This window comes from Spinacia oleracea, chromosome 1 (assembly GCF_020520425.1).
Source record: "Spinacia oleracea cultivar Varoflay chromosome 1, BTI_SOV_V1, whole genome shotgun sequence".
Classification (NCBI taxonomy): Eukaryota; Viridiplantae; Streptophyta; class Magnoliopsida; order Caryophyllales; family Amaranthaceae; genus Spinacia; species Spinacia oleracea.
Genome location: NC_079487.1, coordinates 118,571,116 through 118,596,216, shown reverse-complemented (window position 1 = coordinate 118,596,216; position 25,101 = coordinate 118,571,116). Strand labels below are relative to the sequence as shown.

Below are 25,101 nucleotides of genomic sequence, written 5' to 3'. Positions count from 1 at the left end.
ATACACTTCTTCAGCGTCAATGTTATTCTCGTACCTATATCTCTTGTGTTGCTCTGGCCTTCTTCTTTTTCTAACTCCATGATATAGGTGGATGCAATAGAAATTCGGTTAAGGTTGTTGTCGGTGTAAAGGTGAAATGGTTGATTAAGACTCTGTTTGATTCACATGTATTTTGATTGGATCTGAACTTATCGACTCATCAGAAATATGTGAACGTGCTTTTTGTTGGAAAAGCTTTTTTGGTAAAAAGAATTTATTTGTGTGTTTAATTGTCTTAAGGGAAAAAAATTACTTAACTTATCAAAACTTACTTCTTACAAAAATAAGTCATAATTAAGTTAAATAAGTTGTAACAAAGGGACTAAGTCAAAAATATAGTAATCATCTCCACGAGCACCATAAAAGTTTGCTTTTTAGGAGGGGGTATCCTCTTGCAACTAATTATGGATAGGACACCATTGTGATGAACAACCTTGTTCTTGTGGACTTCTCTTTGAAGACCCAATAACAATATATCATCAAATGGTTATGGAATAATATTGAATGTATAGTCTCCCTATTTCAGGGATAACAGATAGATAAGGTTATAAGGCAAAATAAAAGATAACAAAATAGAATAAAATAAAATAAAATAAAATAAAAAGTTCCAACATTCTCAAGGAAGCCAAAAACTAAACTTCTGAAGAAACTAATCCAATTCACAATTGGTGTCGACAAAGAAAACCAATAGCAAACCATCAACCAAGTGAAGTCGAAAACACCAAGAACACAGACACATGCAACGGTCATAGACTCATAGGAGATGAGTATGGCGGCTACTGCGACGACAGACCACCTACATGTCTTGGGTCGTAGATCTACAAATCATGGCGATAAGAGATTCATACCACCGATGAAGGGAAAACCAGTCAAACAAGAGGGCCGGGTGAGACACCGAAGAAAAACCACCAACGACAAGCAATCCAAGGGCCAAAACGAATTTGGGGGCTAGGTGTTTAGAGAGAAGGGAGAACCCTCTCTTTAGAAAACCGGACTGATTCACCTTATTGACCATATATGTTAAACATTAGTTGTAGAATACCAATGAACGACAATTGCAATTTGCTTATAGAAGAAAATAATAACTGCAAATGACAATTGTAAAAGTGAAGAATGACAATTGCTCTGTTTGGGCAGAAGTTGTACAAGAATTTCAGCAATCTTACAGAAACTGTACTCTTTTTAGTCTTACCTTCTTGCCACTTCTGAGACTCTTATGTTAGCCACAAGGCAACTAACTCGTCATATTCCGGGTTAAAACAAGACACAAGTATCAACACTAGTGAGATACATAAACTCATCCAAATTCATAGGCGGAAATTCTGGGTTCACATAACTTCCATGTCAAATGTCTTACAGTACATAATTGCCTCATTGCGGTCAAAGCAAAGGGCTAACAAGCTAACGGACAAGCCGCTGATATATATCTCTTCCATGTTAGGATACAAGTATTACTCTTTGCCTACAATGAGTAAGAGGAAACTAAAGAGGGTATCAGAAAACTGCAGTTGTTAGGAGCACCTTTAACTTCCTACAATTAATTTATTGGTGTAGTTACGAGTCCATTGCTACAGTTTCTTGACGTGGAAGAAGTTGAAGGGATGGAATATGATCCTTAACAGTCACGTGTGGTGCTGCAACGAGCTTTTTCTCCTTTGTTGCTCCCTTCACAACGTCAAGTACCCTCCTCACCTCGTTGGCTAGCTCAATCACATAATCATCCTCATGATCTGCCCAAGAAACCAAATGTTAACTTGAGAGCTTGGTTACAAAAGAACACATTGCATACAGTTCATGAATAAAACAATCAGCAACATCCAAAGATACGAAATGGACAGCTCATCTCGGACAAACAATGGAAATGCGTGTCACTTGTGAGGGAGGAATAAAATGGTTTCCAACTCTTTCAGAAAACAAAGACAAAATAGGGATTGAAGGTTGCGTGCGGAGCCACGTGTGTTATTTCACTCATTCATCTATCCGTTAAGTAGACAGCACACGTGTTATTTCACTCATCCACCTATCCGTTAATTAAACAGATGTATGCGAGGGACCCTGAGGGGCTGAGGGTATGTGCATATTTCCATCCAAGCATGTGTTAACAATAGTTTAGTATCACATACGTGATAAAATATGCATATATGCACATACAATTACTACTGTAATTGCAAATAATTACTTGTGTTCCTAGATGCACAAGCAACCCCTTTATGTGGGTATCACCGTATCAGTGGCAAATACTTCTACGCTTAGGATAGATATGTACAGAACCATTTTCCTTTAATAGGCATTACTTCAGTGTTTTGCCATTTTTGATATTGTGCAAGTGTGTAACAGATGCCAATCCAAAGTTCATCTGCTTCTTTTTAATATACTTCTATCCATTTATTCATATTCAGATTAAAAAGAATATTTATATTCATATTCTTCTTTCAGGATAAGTTTTTTGCTCATATTCATATTCTTATTCTGTATGATTTTTTTATTCATATTCATATTCATATTCATTTTACTTTACATATTCATATTCCCTTATCTGTATTACATTATCATCTTAAAGCCACTTGATTTTTAACCAAATGAAGATAACCAACAGTTAAAAAAAAAAAAAAAAAAGATAATTAACAATGAACGCTATCAGAATTGCCTATTGTAAATGGCGTTACAAAAAGAACACAAGAAGCTTACCGATCTCACGCAAAGCCTTTTCAAGCAAGAAAAGATACTCTCTGTTGTTACCACATGGTCCAATTGCAGTTGCAATTTGCCTACATTGTATAAACTATCTCTTCAGTACATGCTGAGAAATAAACCAACAAACTAATATCGCAAAGAGGAAAAAACATCAAGGTTCCTCACCAGGCCATCTTATCCAGTGGAGCTGGCCCCAAATAGTATTTGTTAGATACTGTATCAGGAGTTGACATGAAACTGCATAACATAATAATATATATGAGGATCCGGATTAGTATTAATTCAAGAACCCGTGCTCAATTTCTAGGAAAAAGAGTTAACAACTAACAATTTCAAGACAACAGCAACTTACACTATCACTTCAGTAACTAGAGGCTCAAGATCCTCCCCTTCCTAAACTCAAACAAAAGTTGCACGTCAGAAATAGTCCACAAACATATGAAGAACCGATCCATCGAAATGGCATTAGAATTATCTCTTACCTTGTAGAAATCAACAGTTATCTTGTGATCGTACTCACACTCCCTACGCTCCAAATACTGCAAATAAGAATTACACACTGGTGAGGACATAAAGATTTCATAATTCACATCGAAGTAAATATTTGCAGAGAATTCCATTTACAAATTTATGGTAGCAATAAGAAGGGAACAGTTACCTGCATCGCTGCAGCTTCTATTTCAGGACCTCCTCTTACACAATATGCGGCACCCCACTGGAAGATAGAACATATGTTAAAATCAATTAATCTGAACATTTAAATGCAATAAGATGATACTCCATACTAGATTTCACGCATTTGTTTGATACAAGTATGAACCTGAGACAAAAATGCAGGACACAAGGAAAATTAATAGAAATTATTCTACTTACACATAGTGTTCCTTCGCTGTACTCCAAAGTACAAGTTCTGGCTGGGTGTTCAGGTGTACCTCGGTGGTCAATGCATGCTGCACGAGAAAAGCATCCTTGTAAGTACAATCAGAAAGCACAGTCTATACCTCAAAAGAATTTCAGAGCACGATGGATAACTTACCAAGATCAAAAACCCGTTTGTAATCCTTGATATAACCAATCACTTTCTCATCATATTGGAAACCAAAGTTCCACACCAATGAACCATAGCCAAAAATCCAGAACACCATGGCTGAATATCTGATAAAAGGTACACGTATTTTAGTTACTAGAAGTAGTAAGCTAGAATGAATGTGGTATCTTGAAGTTGAATTCCTTTGTGTTATGCAGGGAAGGGTGACTAAGGTTAAGGGGCAATTGAGGGCAGAGGAGTTTCCAAACAATTTATGCTCCAACTTACATGATTACAAAATCTATAAGCTACCAGTTGTATATAGGTGTCAACGTGGTCCACTTTGCCGTGTCAACAAGACTAATTCAAAAACAACCAAACAAGAATTGAAGGGACAAGTGGACAGGACCACGAAAGTGACCCATTAGACATCTCATGTTCCACATGCCTACTAACAATTTTATAATTTAGTAACATTTCATTCTATGTTACATTTATTACTTCACAAATTATTTTGCCTAGAACTGGGTCATACATTGCAAGAAAATTTCAACGGTATAAAGTATCATCCCCTCTTGTACTCACCCCTCCTCCCCACCAACCAAAAATAAATGACAAAATTATTCCCTTTTTTATCTTTTCACCGGCTCAAAGGACAACTCTCAATAAGAAGCTAAATGACCTCCTTGTGATAACTCACAATAAAGGAGAAACCAAATGATGTGTCAGCCAGCAATAAAGATTGCTAGCAAGTGGCAAGCAAAGTGATTTAACCCAGCCAAACAAATACTCCCTCTGTCCCCTTTGTATGCCCTAATTTCAGTATCAATGTCCCTAATGTATGTGTATGCCACATCATGGTCATGTGATCCTCTCACTTTACTCTCTCACAAACTACATATAGTCCCACAATGATGCTCACTCATCGAATCCACCCGATTGAATGTCAAAAATTGTGCTGAACGCAACTGGTGCATGCAAGAAAGAACGAAGGACGTATCTTTATATCACAGTGAACCAAACTTCGTTTTATTTCCTATTCCTTCGTCAGTCAAAGGTCAAAAGAAAATGAAGAAGTATCCTACCCCTTATCGGCTTATCAATGTTACATAGTTAAATTTGATTCCTTGGCTCCCTTTCTCTTCGATTTTCACCTCCCTCATTCCCCACATCTAATCCCCTAACAGGTCTATAAAGAACAAATAAAGCTGATAACAATTTTTCTATACCCATCTCTTCTGATCCTCAAATTTCTTCCCTTAGCCTTTCACCTTCTCATCAATCTTGCAATTGGTGCAAAGTTCATCTAACCCTAAGCAAATTCAAATTTTGACCTTAAAAAAGAGATTAAAATTTTAGAACAAATCACAACAAAAATCATCAATATCCTAAACACCCAAGTAAGACATTAACAACATAGACTCTTCCGAAAACCAGGGAAATTTAATAGTAGTCAAAACATCATTCTACCCATTGAAGTAAAACGATCTCTACGATCTCTATACTCCCTACAAACTCTATATCTCGGACTTAGGTATGCATCGGCTAGCCTATAAACAATAAAAATGACTTCTTACACAAACTACAATATAAAACTATAGTCCTTTTTGCAACAAAAGGCATTAACTTTGGATAGGCAAGTCTTACAGATGTCATGATCATGAATGATAAATTATTTTAAGGAAGGTGAGCTTCACAAACAACAATATCTGAGTCAAAATGTCAAACAAACACAAGCATGTGGATGTGCAAACTAGCAACAGCTTGTCACGTGACTCCTAATAGAAAAACAATTTACCTAATTACAATTACCAACAGTATTTGTCTTATTGGGATTATAATGAAAAGGGGGAAATCTCCAGACTAATATTTTAGGGTTTATACCGAATGAACAACCACCTCGACACGTGATTTTGTCTTCAATTTCTAAAATGATACAGTACTTCTTTATTCAGCCCTAAATTTGGCCTGCGTATATCAAAACCGACTTAAAAACTGGTAAAACGGTGAACTATCACCAATCGATGTGTGATTTTGTGGTGAATTCCTAAAATACTACAGTACTGCTTTAATCAGCCCTTAATTCAGGAAGCATATTTCAGAAACGATTAAAAACTGACAAGAGATTCATTCATGGTTATGAATCACACTACACAATATCAATCAAATTCTGGAAAGATCTAGAAAAACTCAATCAAACAATCAACTACAAAAAGAAACTTTAGAAAAAAGGATCGAAATTTATTGATGATTAATAAATAATAGTACCTGAAATTAGCTCAGAAACACAATGCGATCAAATTGAAACGGAAAATCGAACAAATACGCAATCTGGTCGCGGTAAATTAGGGAACAGACGTAGAGAGAGAAAGAGAGATAGAGTAGTGAGAGAAACGTGAAACCCTAATTTCTTCCTTTTCGGCGGATATTTATCTTTCTCTCTCTAAAACGGAAATGCTATTGCCCCCTTTCTCTCTCTTCAACTCTACGCAGCAATGGTGTTTTTCTGAGAGGGGGAAATACGGTTGGGGTGATGAAGTATTTATATTGACAACAAAAATTGTGAAATTTAAATTTTTAAAAAAAAACAATTAAAAAAAAGAAGAAATGAAGTTAATTTATGTGGGCCCACATGCCCACGTATTTGGTAAGGTAGGTGTGTAATTAGTTTGAATTACGAGTATTCTTTTTATAAGTGTTTAATTACGTATTAGGAGTAATTACGTGTTAGGAGTATAATTTATGTGTTAGGATAATATGAGTCATGGGAATATTTGGATTTTGATTCGGTAATTTAATAAATAGTAAATGTCTAGGTTCATTTTCTTTGTATTTTCTAATCTTGTTCTTGCATTGATTCTTGTGTGTTAACAAAGATGGGATTAAATAAAAAAATAAAAAGGTGAGAAAATTAAGGAGAGATTGTGTTGTACATGGATGTTAAATCAATCTAGATACATTTTAAACACTTGCTTCTTTTTAGAGTTAATGAATATCTTGATGCGTTAATTTGTTAAAATCTCATGAGATCATGTATGTATTGTGTTGGAAATTGATTAATAAAGATGGGATTAAATAAAAAATAAAAAGGTGAGAAAATTAAGGAGAAGATTTTGTTGTACATGGATGTTAAATCAATCTAGATACTCCGTACATTTTAAACATTTGCTTCTTTTTAGAGTTAATGAATATCTTGATGCGTTAATTTGTTAGAATCTCATGTAATCATGTATGTATTGTGTTGGAAATTGATTAATATTTTGAAATGAAAAAAATATTACCTCTTTCCTAAATTATTTTTACGTTTATTATTTATAAGGTAATTAAAAAATATTGGTGAACATGTTGATAATGGGGTAACAAGTGGAAAAATGATCGAGTGGCTATAAATTGTTTAACAATGTGATCGAGTGGATGAAAATTAATATTAAAGTATTGTGAGTGAGTAATTATATTGGACTCTCATATTTAAATATTGCAAATTGTATGTTGTGGTGGGCCAAATAAGGGTGAAAATATAAAATTTATACGTCAAAAATTGAATAAAGTAGACTGTAAAGAAGTTTCAGGAACGGACTAAATCGAAAAGCGTAAATAACTTTCAGGAACGGAGGTAGTATGTCTATAAGAGCACCTCTATTGGTGGTGAGCTTTTAATTGAGGCTCAAAAATCTTTCACAAACGCCTTTATTTCTCTGGCCATGAGAATGCTCAAAAGTCCATTACGAAGTAGTAAGAGTCTCATAAACTAACTTACTAATCCCGTATTATTTAAGTGGTGCACTTTGACCGGCACAGAGTCCGATGAAGGTGAATTAATTTTATTAAATCAAATAAACAAGGGAGGTATGTAGATTAAACAATTGGAGTAAAAGATAATTCAGATATTAAAATTTAAATATGACTAGGGAGAGTAAAAAAATGATAGTGGGGTCCATTCATAAATAAGAAAATTACTGTATAAAATAAGATGAAAATTTTCGATAAATAAAAGTGCACCACTTAATAAAATGAAGTCGATTATGAAAAGTGATTACTTAATTAAATACAAAGGAGTATAATTTATTATTTCCCTAATTATGGATGCCAAATGAATGGATGAGTTTGAAGCTTATCTTTGTGCACGTGAATTAATCTATGAGAACCAGATGAAGTGCCTATCTGGACGGAACCCCACACAAGTCAACTCGCCCCGAGTTAGCAGGTTAGATACTTTAAGAGTGGGGTGGTAACTACTACTCCTAGTGACTAGTAATGGAACCTTCCCTCAAAATGCTCCGTGTGGGAATTGAAACCCAACCTTTTGGTTGGAAGGTGAAATATTTTTCACTAGTTCAACTCATTGCTTGAAAATCAATGAGAATTAACACAAAGAAATATGCAATCTTGTTTATACAAATAGAGTATTTTTTTAATACAGAGTACATTAATACATTTACATTTTCTATTTTTCTAGTGACTTAACCAACGTAACATAAGTTGGTGACTCATCTTGTGACTTGAAGTCACAAGTCGAGCCCCGATGCCCCATCATCTATAATTTTATTAGGAGTGGCTCAAGTATTAACCTGTATAACTAGACGGCTAATTTAAGATAGATGTAAAATAAAAGTTTTAGTGACTACGGAGTACTTTTTACCCCTATGACTAAATTTCACTCCCAGTGAATGATTACTTTAGTGACGTTACTTGAGTTTATAAAAGATAAAAGCAATTATTCGATTAAGATCCGCCACTGATATCGCATACATGCGATTAGTTTCTGTTACCACTGTTGGAAATCCTAGTGAGAAAACAAAAGAAAATGAGTGGGAAAATGTGGGAATATGAAAAGTCCCACATGGGAAAAACACAAACCATATTCAATGTTTATATTTGGGGGTTTGAGGGAAACATTTGTTTAAGAAAGCATGTGAGGGGCATGGGTGGTCACAACACACACACGCGCGCGCGCGCCGGGCCGTGGGTCGTGGGCCTTGGGCCTTGGTACTTGGTACTTGGTACTTGGCGAATGCGGTTCGCGGGCGTGGGGTGAGTTTTGTGGGCCGGGTTATTCTTTTTGGTCAAGGGCGGTTTGATTAAATCAGAAGAATTAATCAACCCACTAACTTTGGAAACTGCTCCATTAATCACGTCATTACTCCCCACTAGCCGTTTTATGACTGTTGCAGTTCCCCATTACTCCCGTAACTTCTCCACTAGCTGTTTTTTGCTGTTACAGCTTCCCAAAAGCCTCACTATAAATTCATCGTTCATTTCCACAAAAATATACAAAAACTTACAATCGATCTCTCTCTCAAATTCCTCTCTTTCTGGGCAAATATTCTGGTCTCCAATCGGGGATTGTGAGTGCACATAATTCTCGGTGTCGTGTAAACCCTGGAGGACAACCGCAAGCGTTCTACTGCATCGGAGGTAGCGCGGAATTGTCTTTTAGAGCAGTGGTCCGGCCACGGCACGACAATTGTTTCAGTTCGTATTACGCAATATCCAGTTAAGTCGTTCCAATTACTTATTTAGCTAACAATCTAAAAGACAATTATTCTGTTATGGCTATGAATATGTCGAAATTTCTTATTCCTGATATGTCGAAATTGGAACCTCTTGATGGGAAAAACTATAAACGTTGGGCTGTTAGGATGAGATTTTATTTGGAGCAAATTGATGTTGTATATGTTATTTCTGATGTTGTGAAACCTGTTAATGATGATGAATTGCATGATTTTGAGGTTAAGTTTGCTAAGGATGATAGAACCTGTAAGGGAATGCTATTGCATCATATGTCGAATGTTTTGCTTGACATTTACATGGGCTATAATCATGCTAGGGATATTTGGGATGGTTTAGAGAAAAAGTATGGAACTGATGATGCCGGTACGAAACGTTATTGTGTTAGTAAATGGTTAGGTTTTCAAGTTGAAGATGATAAACCTATTATTGATCAGATTCATGCATATGAGAATATCTGTATTGCTATGGCTGCCGAGGGTTTGAGTATATGTGATATAACTCTTGCTATTGTTTTAATTGAGAAACTGCCACCCTCATGGAAAGACTTTAGAAACCAGTTAATGCATAAGAAGAAAGACCTTACCCTAGAGGAACTCGTAGGTCACCTAAAAATTGAGGAGGAGAACCGTATTAAGGATAAGGGTCAATTTGTATTTTCTGGGTCTGCTAAAGCTAATCTGGTTGAACCTAGGGGCAATTTCTATTCTGATAAGTTTAAGGGGAAGGGCAGTCAGTTCAAGCCTCAAGGGAAAATTCAGAAGTATAAGTTTAAGGGTAACTGTTTTGAATGTGGGAAGGCTGGTCACAAGTCCAGGGATTGCAGGGTCAAGAAGAAGCCAGATCATAATCAAGCTCACCTTGTTGAAGCAGTTGCTGATCCTAACAATTTTATTGCTGTTGTTTCAGAAGCTAATCTGGCAGGTGATGTTGCTGAGTGGATAGTTGATACAGGAGCAACCAGGCACATTTGCACCAACAAAGAAATGTTCACTTCCTACGAGAAGACTGATGGTGAAAATGTATTCATGGGTAACTCTGCTTCTGCAACTGTTCAAGGCAAAGGGAAGATCGTTCTCACTCTCACTTCTGGAAAAACACTCACTTTAACTAATGTTTTGCATGTCCCAGAAATGCGTAGGAATTTAATTTCCGGTAGTTTACTTATGAAAGCTGGTTTGAAGTTGTCCTTTGATTCTGATAGGCTAGTTATTACTCACAATGGGGAATTTGTGGGAAAGGGTTTTTGTAATGGGGGGTTGTTTACTCTTGATGTTTCCATTGAAATTATGAATAAGAAAGCTAGTACTCCTTCTGCTTATATTGCTGAGTCTATTGATTTATGGCATGCTAGATTGGGTCATGTTAATATTGCTTCAATTAAAAGACTCAAACAAATGAACATGATTCCAAGCTTTTCTAAAACTGATTTTGCAAAATGTGAAGTATGTGTTGAAGCAAAATTTGCAAAGAAACCCTTTAAATCAATATATAGACAGACAGAAGTACTAGAACTTGTTCATAGTGACTTGGGGGATTTTAAAAACTATGAAAGCAGGGGCGGTAAAAGATACTACATTACTTTTGTTGATGACTGCTCTAGATTCACCATGGTTTATCTTCTCAGGTCTAAGGATGAGGCTGAGGAGATGTTCCTCAAGTACAAGGCTGAAGTTGAAAACCAGCTAGACAGGAAAATCAAGAGACTTAGGAGTGATAGGGGGGGGGTATGACCCTAACACTCTTAAGGCGTTTTGTGAACAGAATGGTATAGTTCACGAAACAACAGCTCCTTACACACCCGAACAAAACGGGATTGCTGAAAGGAAAAATAGAACTTTAAAAAATATGATGAATTCAATGCTTATTAGTTCTGGGCTTCCTGATAATATGTGGGGGGAAGCTATTCTTTCTGCTTGTCATGTTTTGAACAGGGTGCCTCACAAGAAGCTGGACAAGACCCCATATGAGTTATGGAAAGGTCGAGCACCAAGCCTGAAATACTTGAAAGTGTGGGGGTGCTTAGCAAAGGTTGCCTTACCTAGTTTCAAAAGAGACAAGATTGGTCCCAAAACGGTTGATTCTATCTTTATTGGTTATGCTTATCAAAGTTCTGCTTATCGTTTTTTAGTTAAAGGTGCTAACAACTCTTATGCAAGTGGTAACATTATTGAAGCAAGAGATGCTGAGTTTTTTGAAAACACTTTTCCTTTAAAGATCTCTTGCATTAGTAATGATGTACCATCCTCTAGCACCTCTAATGCTTTACCCATTGCTCCTTGTTCCACTACTAATAATGAGTCTGATTTAGAACCAAGGAGAAGCAAAAGGGCAAGAAAGGAAACAAGTTATGGTGATGATTTTGTTACTGCTTTCCTAACTGAACCTTTCTTGATTACTGATGATTTTGTGTATGTATTTATCCTAGAAGACGACCCTAGAACCTATGAAGAGGCAATGAGGTCGGTTGATGCAGTTTTCTGGAAAGAGGCCATTGATAGCGAACTTCAGTCAATCCTAAGTAATAATACTTGGGAATTGGTTGATCTGCCTAGAGGTTGTAAACCCATCACCTGTAAGTGGATTTTTAGGAAAAAGTTGAAATCATGTGGGTCCATTGATAAATATAAGGCCAGGATTGTGGTAAGGGGTTTTACTCAAAAACATGGCATTGATTATTTTGATACATACTCTCTTGTAACTAAGATTGCAACCATTAGAACCTTAATTGCTCTTGCATGCATTCATGATCTTGTTGTGCATCAAATGGATGTGAAAACTGCATTTTTAAATGGTGATTTAGATGAAGAGATTTATATGGTTCAACCTGAAGGTTTTGTTGTTCCAGGTCAAGAAAACAAAGTTTGTAAACTGGTCAAGTCATTGTATGGGCTTAAGCAAGCGCCTAAGCAATGGCATGACAAGTTTGACAAGACGATGACTAGTAATGGCTATCATGTAAATGAAGGTGATTCTTGCGTTTATTATAAACATGATTCTTCTGGTTGTGTGATTATTTGTCTTTATGTGGATGACATGCTAATTTTTGGTACTGATTTGGATCGAGTGAATGAAACAAAAGAATTCTTGAGTTCAAAATTTGAAATGAAAGATATGGGTGAGGCAGATGTGATTTTGGGAGTGAAAATTATTAGAACTCCAAATGGCATTTGTCTCAGCCAAGCTCACTATGTTGAAAAGCTTCTTAAAAAGTTTGATTCATTTTATGTCGATCCAATCAAGACCCCTTATGATATAAGCATTCATTTAAAGAAAAACAAAGGTGATCCTGTTTGTCAATCTGAGTATGCTAAAATTATTGGTAGTGTTATGTTTCTCATGAACTATACTAGACCTGACATTGCCTATTCTGTAAGTAGATTGAGCAGGTACACCCATAACCCAAGCAATGAGCATTGGGGTGCGTTAAGGCGATTGCTTAGGTACCTAAGGGGTACCATGGATTGGGGATTGCATTACTCCAAATTTCCAGGAGCATTGGAGGGTTATTGTGATGCCAACTGGGTATCTGGAAATGATGAAGTCAACTCCACTAGTGGTTATGTCTTCACCCTAGGGGGTGGAGCTGTCTCTTGGAAATCCTGTAAGCAATCTTGTACTGCTATGTCTACTATGGAATCTGAGTTTATTGCTCTTGAATTGGCAGGTCATGAGGCAGAATGGTTGAGGAACGTGCTTGCAGATATTCCACTGTGGGGGAAGCCAGCTCCTTCAGTTGCACTTCATTGTGATTCGCAATCTGCTATTGCCGTGGCAAACAACCAAGCCTACAATGGAAAGAAAAGACACATTCGTTTGAGGCACAAGGCTGTCAAAGAATTGCTGTCAAGTGGAGTGATATCACTGGACTATGTCAAGTCCGAAAAGAACATCGCGGATCCGTTAACGAAAGGCCTATGTAAGAAACTAGTTTTGGAAACGTCGGAGGGGATGGGCTTGAGGCCTATTGGATGAATTGTAAGGTAATGAACTCCTACTCACCATGAGTTCAAAGGGGAACATTATGTAATAATTCAGAAGCACAAATTTTATTTTCTGTCCATCCCTTAGATGTTTATGATGTGCTTGCTATTATTGAACGAGGTTGAGCATACGGCTCTTAATGAACCCATATCCATATTTTTGGTGGTGTGATGTAGCTCACACTTGATGGGATTCACCTACTTAGGTGTGGAAGTGAGGCCGCTTCCTATGAGAATTGCATGGGCTATTCTCTAGAGCACCTATGAGCATCCAGGTTATGGACGTATGGCCAGTATAATGCGTCACTTTTATTGGCGGAGATTCAGAATATCATACATGTTCAATTGTGTGCTTTGAGTAATGAGTTTCTAACCCCCTATTAAGTTCAATACGAAAGTCACTTGGTAGGAAAGAGATTCTAGCTTGAATGTCACTAAGTGTCAATTCAAGTCGCAAGACATTGACACCTATTCAATTGTTTGTTTTGCCCAGAAATTCAATTCTTTTACTTCTTTCTTTTTCTTCTCATCTTCGGACCTGTGGGGGATTGTTGGAAATCCTAGTGAGAAAACAAAAGAAAATGAGTGGGAAAATGTGGGAATATGAAAAGTCCCACATGGGAAAAACACAAACCATATTCAATGTTTATATTTGGGGGTTTGAGGGAAACATTTGTTTAAGAAAGCATGTGAGTGGCATGGGTGGTCACAACACACACACGCGCGCGCGCGCCGGGCCGGGCTCGGGCGAGGGTAGTGGGCCGTGGGTCGTGGGCCTTGGGCCTTGGGCCTTGGTACTTGGCGAATGCGGTTCGCGGGCGTGGGGTGGGTTTTGTGGGTCGGGTTATTCTTTTTGGTCAAGGGCGGTTTGATAAAAATCAGAAGACTTAATCAACCCACTAACTTTGGAAACTGCTCCATTAATCACGTCATTACTCCCCACTAGCCGTTTTATGACTGTTGCAGTTCCCCATTACTCCCGTAACTTCTCCACTAGCTGTTTTTTTGCTGTTACAGCTTCCCAAAAGCCTCACTATAAATTCATCGTTCATTTCCACAAAAATATACAAAAACTTACAATCGATCTCTCTCTCAAATTCCTCTCTTTCTGGGCAAATATTCTGATCTCCAATCGGGGATTGTGAGTGCACATAATTCTCGGTGTCGTGTAAACCCTGGAGGACAACCGCAAGCGTTCTACTGCATCAGAGGTAGCGCGGAATTGTCTTTTAGAGCAGTGGTCCGGCCACGGCACGACAATTGTTTCAGTTCGTATTACGCAATATCCAGTTAAGTCGTTCCAATTACTTATTTAGCTAACAACCACTTACCGGATCAATATCCTATTGGCCGGAACTTCCGCCATCATGCAAGAAAATATGGAGTAAGAATGACAATATATATGGAGTATGAATTTAGACTTATAAAGTCGGTGGTATACTTTGATGATTATGAAAATTGCACTGAATGAACTTGGACATATTTTGTATGTGAAAGGACCTTTTGATTTTCTAAAATGGAGCATATATCGTTATCCGCGTAATTAGTGTGATTAGTACCACAAAATCTTTGAAATGTTTACCTTATGGTCCTGTTTTGACAGATACCACTGGGTCAAAACCAAGTAGTGTAGATTCATTGAATCTGGACGTTATAATTTTAACAATTTTTTTCTTTAGAAGAATGGTTACTCCATTACTAATTTACTATACATTAAAGATGGTTGTGTGCAAGGCCGGCCAAAGCCCTATCCGGCCAGGCACGAGCACAAAAAAGCACGATACGACACGGGCATGAATTATTGGGCCGTGAGCCTTAATTTTTTGGAAAAAGCACGACAATGCACGACACGACTCAACCCACCACGACAAATCACGCTAAATTTAGTAAAATACCCTTAGGCACGACGACCCGCCCCGACACGAAAGCTTATGTGCTTGGAACGAGAGTGGGCCTTGTTTTGAACTTTTTGGCCCGACCCGATACAATGTGGGCCTGGAGTGAGCCCGTCTTTGTTATGCCTATGGCCCGTTGGCTCGGCCCGAAGCCCGACTCGACCCACAACCATCTTTACTATACATAACGTGGATTAATACTGTGTATCAAATAAAATGTGCATTAATCATAACTCTATACTCTACCATTATCTCTCGAGTCTGGATAAGACATCATCAAAAATCTCTCCAAAAAACATCCAATATTTCCCTTTTTAACTATTTGGTGGTCCCATAACGGCCTTGTTTGACAATTAGTTGGTAGTTGGTAGTTGTTTTGACTAATTGTTACGGAGTATATGTTAGATGTTTGTAGTAGATGATTTGAGTAACTGGTTGAATTAGTTAATTGTGTAAAATGTTTGGTAAATTAGTTGTTATTTGTTACTTCCCCATCCTTTTTTTTGTTCTTTACGGTTGGTATCATACACGCGATTTAACGACTAATTAATGCGAATTGAGATTCCTTCTATTTTTTTAAACAATGCAAATTACATTTATTTATAATGTTTTCACTTTTATCAAAATTCTGGCCTTGTAAAAGATTTAATGTCACAATGGAAATGTGTGAGAGATTAAATGTTTCAATGAACTTAATTGATTAAAATATTTATTTGGAATAGTTTTGATAGAATATTAGCATTATGCGATAATATAAAATGAAATATTAAAAACATAAAGATTAAAGTGGGACAACCTAAACGGAATACGTAAAGAATAAAAAGGGACCAAGGGAATAGTTGTTTAATACGAAGTATGTAATAATGTAAATGATCGTTAAGGACATTGCTATAAAATGATGTAGGTGTGTAACTAAGGGTTGTAATTTTAGTCAATAACAGAACAAAATTGTCATTTTAAACCCTCTTTTTTAACCTCTAATTGAAAAAGCTCTTATATTGAGCTTTTTAAAAATTAGTTTTTTCATCCCAAAATTCTCTTTCCAAACTTCTCATAACCAAACACTTCCATTAGTTTTTTTAAATGGTCAAATCAACTATAATTCAACTCAAAAAGCCTCTCTTGTTTCCTCCATACTCCCTCCGTATTTTAAAAAGAGATATACTTTCCTTAAACGACCATATTTTATAAAGAGACACACTTTCCTTTTTTGACATGTTTTGGTCCCCACTTCCAATTATATTAGGAAAAATTGATATTATCGGTCCCAACTATGGCCGATTTACTTTAAAAGGTCCCAACTTTTGATTATGTCAGGGTGGTCCCAACTATAGAGAGTGTTTTCCAAAAATGGTCCCTTAGTTAAAATTAAGTGCTAAATAACTTAATTAACACTAATATCTCTCGTGCAATAATCATATTTTTTAATTAAATGAAGTAAATGGAACAGTATGATATGCTTAAATCAACTTAATTAATAGTTTAATAAACCAAAGGACCATTCTTGGAAAACACACCTTAAAGTTGAGACCACTCTAGAATAATAAAAAGTTGGGACCTTTAAAAGTTAAACGGCCATAGTTGGAACTGTCAATATCAATTTTTCCATTATATTACTCCTTCCATCCTAGAATACTCGTTACACTTTCTTTTTTCATCCGTCACAGATTACTCGTTACACATTTTTTCCAACCAATTTAGGAAAATTTTTATTACATTTTAATAGATCTTCCTTCTCACTTTGGCCCACCACGCAATATTTTAACTCCAACTCTCCTATCCTTCAATATAAAAATATCATACATTCTCTTTCCTCTAATATTAAAATATCCCACTAACTTCCATCCCGTCTACTTTTTAATAAAATAATACTTGATAACCACACTACTATTTATCGCATTAAACTGTGTGCCCATGAGAGTGTAACGACTGCTATGAGACGGAGGGAGTAATATTTTTCTCTTTCTTGTGGTCTCCACACTTACTCACATCATCTTTTACTATAATAAATAATTCACCCACTACATCATTTTCATCTTTTTTTAATAAATTCAACTCACTCTCCTAAAATTGCATGCCGGTCAAATTGTCTCTTTTTAAACGGAGGGAGTATTACTTACCAAAGATAATTAAAAAGTCGATAAACGTATGTTACAAAATAATACTTCATATTAATTATGATAATTAAATTTCCAGTAATCAAAAAAATAATAATTTGGATTTCCATTAAATTTGTGGTGAAATTGTGTTTGGAAATGGGGTCATGAAGGAGAGTTACTAACCCTACGTGTAACTTGATTTTTTGTACGTCTATTGATGATGTGTTTGGATATGAGAATTTCATTTAAAATTGTGGAATTGGTGAAATTGGATGCTTGAGACGAAAAAAATTAACAATTTTGAAATAGGGCAAAGACCTTAATTGTTGCGAAATGACCCAAAATTTTTGAAATGATGTCATTTCAAATTATATTATTGCATGTTTTACTTTTATCCTCCTAAACTCATTATCTCTCTCTCTCTCTCTCTCTTTCTATCCTCTTCTCTTTCTCTCTCTTAAACTCTGTATTCCCTCCTCCGGATCCCTCACCCTCCATCGTTGTTGCCACCAACATATTCTCAACGTCTATTCTCCTCGATACTCTACTACCAATATAGGAGGCTATAAAGATTTTAGATCGTAATTGTTGTTTTTTTGTGAATTTTTTCAATTGATGAAAGTTGGAAGAAAATTGAGATTAAAGGTTTCAACAATGGAAGGAGAGCGGGAGGAAGGATAATCTAATACTCTGTAGTATAATTTTTGATATTTTAGTTTTGGGGACTTTTAGGCGTGTTGAATTGATTGAGGGCTTGAAGTTTTGGTAATTAAGCAAAAGAAACTTTTATTTCAGAAAAATAAACTGGATAAGATTTATTAATTTGAATGGAGGTGGTGTAATTTAGGATTAAGAGTTTCTCTTTGAAATCTGGGTACAAGCTAACATTAAATATTACTAGGTTAACAATATGCAACAATTTGGTGATACTTCCAAAACATGGAGTAGAAATGAAATTCTAAAATTCAAATTAGTTTTTTTCGACACTTGAACTAAGATACATTTTCATCATTTCAATTTTCAGATTTGAATTCAATAATTTCAAATCAAGTACTTCATCAGTTCTTGAATGTTAGTTCCTTTTGTAATCTAAGACCACAAATAATTAAGGGGTTCAATAGGGATAAATCTGGGAAGCACGGACACGCCATTGGGCTGTCGTGTCCCGTGTCCGAGACGTATTGGACACCGACACGCCTTCGACACGCAAAAATATGTGTCCGACACGCGAAATTACATATCCGTTTTTTTTCGAAAAATTAGGACACGAGACACACGGCCGGATACACGATGGACACGTCATGAACACATATTTCATTATTAATTAATATTTCAGATTACTACTAAGGCCTCATGAGCAATCTACAACCTTCATAAATATAGGACCAGATTCACAAGCCACCATGACATTAATTAAGGTCTCCTTTGTGGGTTTCTCCATCCATCATGTGAATCTGATCTTATGTTTATGAAGGCTTGGTGTTTATTCACAACAATCTTCGTCTACTTTCTAGGAGGAGTGAAATTATTACAAGGGAAGAACAAAAATGTGGGATGTAGGAGGAGATGATTATTGTGTCATTATCGTGTCATTTTGTGTAGAATAGTTCTATTTTCTTATTTGAATGTCGTTAATAAATTTAATTACTTTTTGCATATTATTTATTAATGATTCTAATTTTATCTTTTTATGATATACTTGTTGTTGGATCGTGCGCGCTAGCGCACCACGATCCCCCAAGGTATACAAAATTATTTTTGTAAAAATGTTACTTAAAAGCTAGGAACTTACAATTTGTGGTAAATGCTAGAAATGATATGTTAAAGTTAGATGTTGGATTTACATGTAACAGGAAATAGAAACCATGTGCGTTTTAATTGATAGTTCGAAGTTACAATATATAGGAAATTATATCCAAAGAAAACAATACATTTTGTATAGCAATGGAAGGGTGAAACCGTAAATGCTCTATTGTTAAGAATAAGACAAAATAAAACAAAGAAGGAAATGAGGGACATGCACGTAAATGCACTATTGGGTGAATAGTAATCAAAGTATGAAGCTTTATAAGTGTTAGGATTATATTATTTTAATATTATTATTTTCCGTGTTCCCGTGTCCGTCATTTTTAAGATGGCGTATCCCCGTACCCGTATTGTGTCCGTATCCGTGTCCATATCCGTTTTGGTGCAACCTAGGGATAAAGGTTTAATTGAGAGTAAACAAGTGGACTATCTAGATACTTATGGGGGGTATAATGGGAATAAATCTTGGACAAATAAGGAAAGATTCCAAAAGAGACTTATAAAAAAATGAAAAACCAATACGGAAAGAGGACTAACATTAAAAAACAGAGGGAGCACGTACATGTTACCAAATACTACCTGATGGAATTTGAATGAGGGTTTGACTTTCTTATATTTGGATTCTTTGAGCTTTTGGAATTAGACTAGTTGAGTTCGTTTCCAAACCATGCACGTACTGTTAGGTTAAGAACAGACATGCGGAAAAACCATAATTGTCAAAATCCATGTAAATCACATAATCAATTAGACGATGGTCGTGGCATATGTGGGGCTTGCCTTAATAGTAGTTGACGATGGAGTAGAAGAAGGTGAGGGTGGTTGTAGACGTGATGTCGTGGTGGTAGCTGTCGGAATACCAAGGTGGGTGGGGTGGTGGTGATGGGTGGACATTTTTAAAGGACAATATCTTACTTCCGAGCATTAAATACAAAGGGACATTGAATAACGATACATTAGGTGTTCCCTCAAAAGTGTGCGAGTAAAAATTCAAAAGATCTTACACGCATTAGGTGTATAATAAATTTATTGTACATCGGGATAACTTTTATCCAGTTTCTGATAATTTTTAACATGTTTTGATTACATTTTATATTATAAATTTGTTTTTGGATGAATAAAATTTTTAAATAGATATATAGTTGCTTTTATACATAGTGATTTTGAAAGGATGATTTTATCACTAAAAAATTATTTCGTAGATAACTTTTCATTAAATTTAGAGTAACTTTTAAACATTTTAACTTAACTTTTACGTTGATATAAACTATCTATTATACGCCTCCCTTAAATTATAACTAGATTTTAGCCCGTGCGATGCACGGATTTGATTAAATTGTTAAGTTAAAATAAAACTCCTATTACAACTGCTATATTTTATATACTAGATTTAAACTCCCTACGATGCACATATTCTATTAAATTGTTAAGTTAAATTAAAACTCCTATATATACCAACTGCTATATTTTATGTATTAGATTAGATTAGTTTTTTAATTTGGATTGAATTTCATTTAAGATTTATTTTTTAATTATTAGAGTGTTTGATTTTGAATGAAGAAGTATATGCGTAATATTAGTAATTAATTAATAAAAATATTTACGTGACACCTAATTATTTATTCATGTGGCACTCAACTTTTATAATTCAAAAATGATTTTGAAATCTTATTTTTCATTGGCCGAAACCATTCGATTTCCTATGTGGCGCTCTCATATTGAATTAGTGTTTGACTTTTGATTGGATTTTATTTTAGATTTGTAATTGACTAGATTTTAGCCCGTCCGATGCACGAATTTCATTAAATTTTTAATTTAAAAACTCCTATATATACCAACTGCTATATTTTACATATTAGATTAGAATAGTTTTTTATTTTGATTTTGGATTGAATTTCATTTTAGATTTTTTTTTAATTATTAGAGTGTTTGATTTTGGATAAAGTTGTATATGCGTAATATTAGTAATTACTTAATAAAAATATCTACGCGGCACTCGAATTTTTTAATTCAAAAATAATTTTTTTCATTGGCCGAAACCAGTAGATTTCCTACGTGACGCTCTAATATTGGATTAGTGTTTGATTTTGGATTGGATTGAATTTTATTTTATATTAGTGTTTAATTTTGGATGAATTTTATTTTAGTTTTATTTTTTTAATTATTAGAGTGTTTAATTTTGGATGGAGTTGTATATATTAGTGATTATTTAATTAATTAAAATATCCATGTGGCACATAATTAATTATCTACGTGGCAATCTTATTTTTTTAATTCAAAAATAAATTAGAAATCTTATTTTCATTGGCCGAAACCATTAAATCTCCTATGTGGCACTCTAATAATTCAGCAAATATGCCTCCTTTATATATATATTGGATGAACTTTATTATAGATTTATTTTTTAATTATTAGAGTGTTTGATTTTGGATGGAGTTGTATATATTATTAATATATATATATATATATATATATATATATATATATATATATATATATATATATATATATATATATATATATATATATATATATGTATGTGACACCTAATTAATTATCTATGTGACACTCAATTTATTAATTCAAAAATGAAATTAGAAATCTTATTTTTTATTAGCCGAAACCATTAGATTTCCTACGTGGCGCTCTAATAGCTCAGTAAATACACGGAGGTTCCGGATTTATTGCACCGTATACTACTTTAGGAAATTTCACAAATATTGCACCATTTCCTATTTTGGAAACTTTTTCTTTGCAAATTTACTTTTTTACCCTTACTAAATACATCTAATATACCTCTAATACTTCCGTTATCCATAATTAATAAAATCTAAGTAAACTAAACTCCTTCCACCTAAAAATCACACACAAATAATTAATTTCTTTCATCTAATTTTCAACCACCCTCATTTACTTCCGCCTTTCTGGATCCTTCCACCTAAATATTAACCCTCATCTTCCACTCATCTTCTAGTCTACAGAAAACTTGTAATTCTAGATCCTTCATTTCCCTTCCCTTCTCAAACTTAAAACTCTCTGTCTTCGTCCATTAAAATTTCTGGATGCTTCCCTTCTGAAACTCAAACCCTTCTCTTCACTCATCTTCCCTCTTCACTCGTATTCACTCTTATCTCGTCTTCACTCCTTACATCCGCACACACACAAAAAAAACTCAGATTATCTTCACTTTTTCCTCCCTTGCTGCCTTTTTTTACTTGTTACATCAATGATTCTCTTTTTCCCAATTTGATTTCGTGCATTAGCCCAAATCCTACCAACAGTGGACCTATCTATCTACTTTGAATTTAGTTGCTAAATTTTTGATTGCATGTTTTGACACATATTTCCCTCCTAATTGAACCCTTCTCCCTTGTTGTCCTAAGATAAGTGTTTGAACTATTTCTTGTCGATCTAGGTCAGTCAATTCAAAGGTTTTTTTCCCATTTTTTGTTGACATGACATTAACTTCTTCATCTAATTCTATGACTATATTGGATTTGTGTTAATTTCTAAATACTTTTTTGCACTATTTTCTAAATCAGTTTCATTATCACTGTCAGATTCAGATTCAGAAGAAAAGGTTACCTCAATATCCTCAAATCCTTCCTCAAATATTTGACTTTGTTCCAGATTGTAAAGTTCTTCAAGTTCTTCAAAATCCATCATTTCTCCCGTGTTAGTGTGTGCCGTGAAGACAACAAAACAGAAGCCTAGCTATGTGCCATGTGTCCGTGTGTGATGTGATTGTGCAAAATGTTAAAACTCATAGTGTGTTTTTTTGTGAAAAAATAACTTTGTAATTTTAGGAGAGAGATTCAGACATTTTGTAAATTTATGAGAGAGAATCAAACATTTTTATGATATCTCACAGCTTTCTTTTAACAGTGAATATGGGTTTGTAAATTTCCCACCAAAAGGTAAATTTTCAGATTTTAGTTTTAGTGGGAGTTTTGAATTTTTCAGTTTTGAATCTTGGTGGGGGTTTGAAGTTCAGAACATATTTGTTATCTCTTTATATTTCGAGCGTTATTTTTGGTGGAAAAACTTACCTTTCCAATGAAATGTCAGTAAAAGTAGACCACACATAGCAGATTCATCCACTGTACATGAACAGTAAAAATAAATTACTTTACATGAATAGTAACAACAGATTCATCCACTTGCATTTCACTTTCTAATTTTGTTTTAAACAACTAAACATATGGGCAACAAAGTAATTTTACACCTCATTTTCCAATCCAAAAAATCTGGCTGAAAAGGAGATGGTGCGATAAATCCAGAACGGATGGAGTATATATATACTTTATATTAGATTTGTGATATGAATTTTAGTTCAGATAAAATTAATAAAACAAATACGCCGAATAAAAGCAATCGAAATTATCTTACCTTATTTCGTCCGAATAAAAACTGAAAAATCAATAATTTGTAAGTTGTAATACTCTGTAGAATGGAGGAAGTCTTGACCTCAGTAGTAGTACCAATACAGAAAATTTAGTACTAATACATAATACTAGAATTAAGCCCGTGCGATGCACGGGTCAATAAATTAAAATTACAGAGGGAACGCATGATTTGTTATTTTTTTTAGGATTCCGTCGTAGAATATTTCACTTAAAACCCGGGATTTGAGCCCGTCATAAATAGCTTTCTCTAATGAGATGCATTATATAGAGCATGATAGTTGACTGCTAGTAAAAGTTATCTCTTAGACTGTTATTATCTTTAATTATAGTATTTATTTATCTATTTGGACTCCTAACAAAATTTCTTTATTATAGTATTTACTAGATTTTAGCCCGTGCGATGCACGAATTCTATTAAATTGTTAAGTTAAAATAAAACTCCTAATTTTGGGTTGAATTTCATTTTAGATTTATTTTTTAAATCGTAATTACTAGAGTGTTTGATTTCAGATGAAATTGTATATGCGTAATATTGATAATTAATTAATAAAAATATCTACGTGACACCTAGCTAATTATTTATCTACATGACAATCGACTTTTTTAATTCAAAAATAATTTTGAAATCTTATTTTTCATTAGCCGAAACCATTAGATTTCCTACGTGGCACTCTAATATTGGATTAATGTTTAATTTTGGATTGAATTTTATTTTTGATTAGTGCTTGATTTTGGATGAATTTTATTTCAGATTTATTTTTTTAATATATTATTTGAGTGTTTGATTTTATATGGAGTTGTATATGTTAGTAATTAATTAAACAAAATATCTACGTGGCACCTAATTAATTATTTACGCGGCACTCAACTTTTTTAATTCAAAAATAATTTAGAAATCTTACTTTTCATTGGTCGAAACCATCAGATTCGTACGTGGCGCTCTAATATTATTTGTATTAGTGTTTGACTTTGGACAAAATTTTATTTTAGATTAGCGTTTGATTTTAGATTAAATTTTGTTTTAGATTTATTTTTTCATTAGTAGAGTATTTGATTTTGGATGGAGTTGTACGTATTATTAATTAATTATCTAAAATATCTACATGGCGCCTAATTAATTATCTAAGTGGCACTTGATTTTTTTTAATTCAAAAATAAATTAAAAATCTTATTTTTTATTGGCCGAAACCATTAGTAATCCTAGGTGGCGCTCTAATATTTCAGCAAATATGCCTCCTTTATATATATATACATATTATTAATTAATTATCTAAAATATCTACATGGCGCCTAATTAATTATCTAAGTGGCACTTGATTTTTTTTAATTCAAAAATAAATTGAAAATCTTATTTTTTATTGGCCGAAACCATTAGTAATCCTAGGTGGCGCTCTAATATTTCAGCAAATATACCTCCTTTATATATATATATATATATATTAGATTTATCTATTTGGACTCCCTAACAAAATTTATCTTTTACTGGATCTTTATTTATCTATTGTTGGTATAATAAATGTGAAAATAAAATTAGTTATATGTACGATGATGTAGAAATCCTACGTGGCGCTCCGAATACTCTTCGATAAAAAACTGCACTTTATCAATAACATAAAATGACTTATATTTTGAAATTTCTAAGCAATT

General features: G+C 34.4%; 1 protein-coding gene across 1 annotated transcript; it reads right to left on the bottom strand.

Annotated features, from left to right (window-relative positions):
- Nucleotides 1–1,349: 1,349 nt before the first annotated feature.
- On the bottom strand, nt 1,350–6,509 carry LOC110783915 (gamma-glutamylcyclotransferase 2-1). The gene is made up of 9 exons (XM_021988300.2): nt 6,029–6,509; nt 3,770–3,888; nt 3,607–3,683; nt 3,392–3,448; nt 3,216–3,272; nt 3,086–3,126; nt 2,899–2,970; nt 2,728–2,807; nt 1,350–1,769 (listed from the first exon to the last, which is right to left on the bottom strand). Exons 2-9 carry the CDS (start codon nt 3,876–3,878, stop codon nt 1,594–1,596), a joined length of 669 nt encoding a protein of 222 aa, XP_021843992.1. The 5' UTR covers nt 3,879–3,888; nt 6,029–6,509; the 3' UTR covers nt 1,350–1,593.
- Between the last annotated feature and the right edge of the window lie 18,592 nt (nt 6,510–25,101).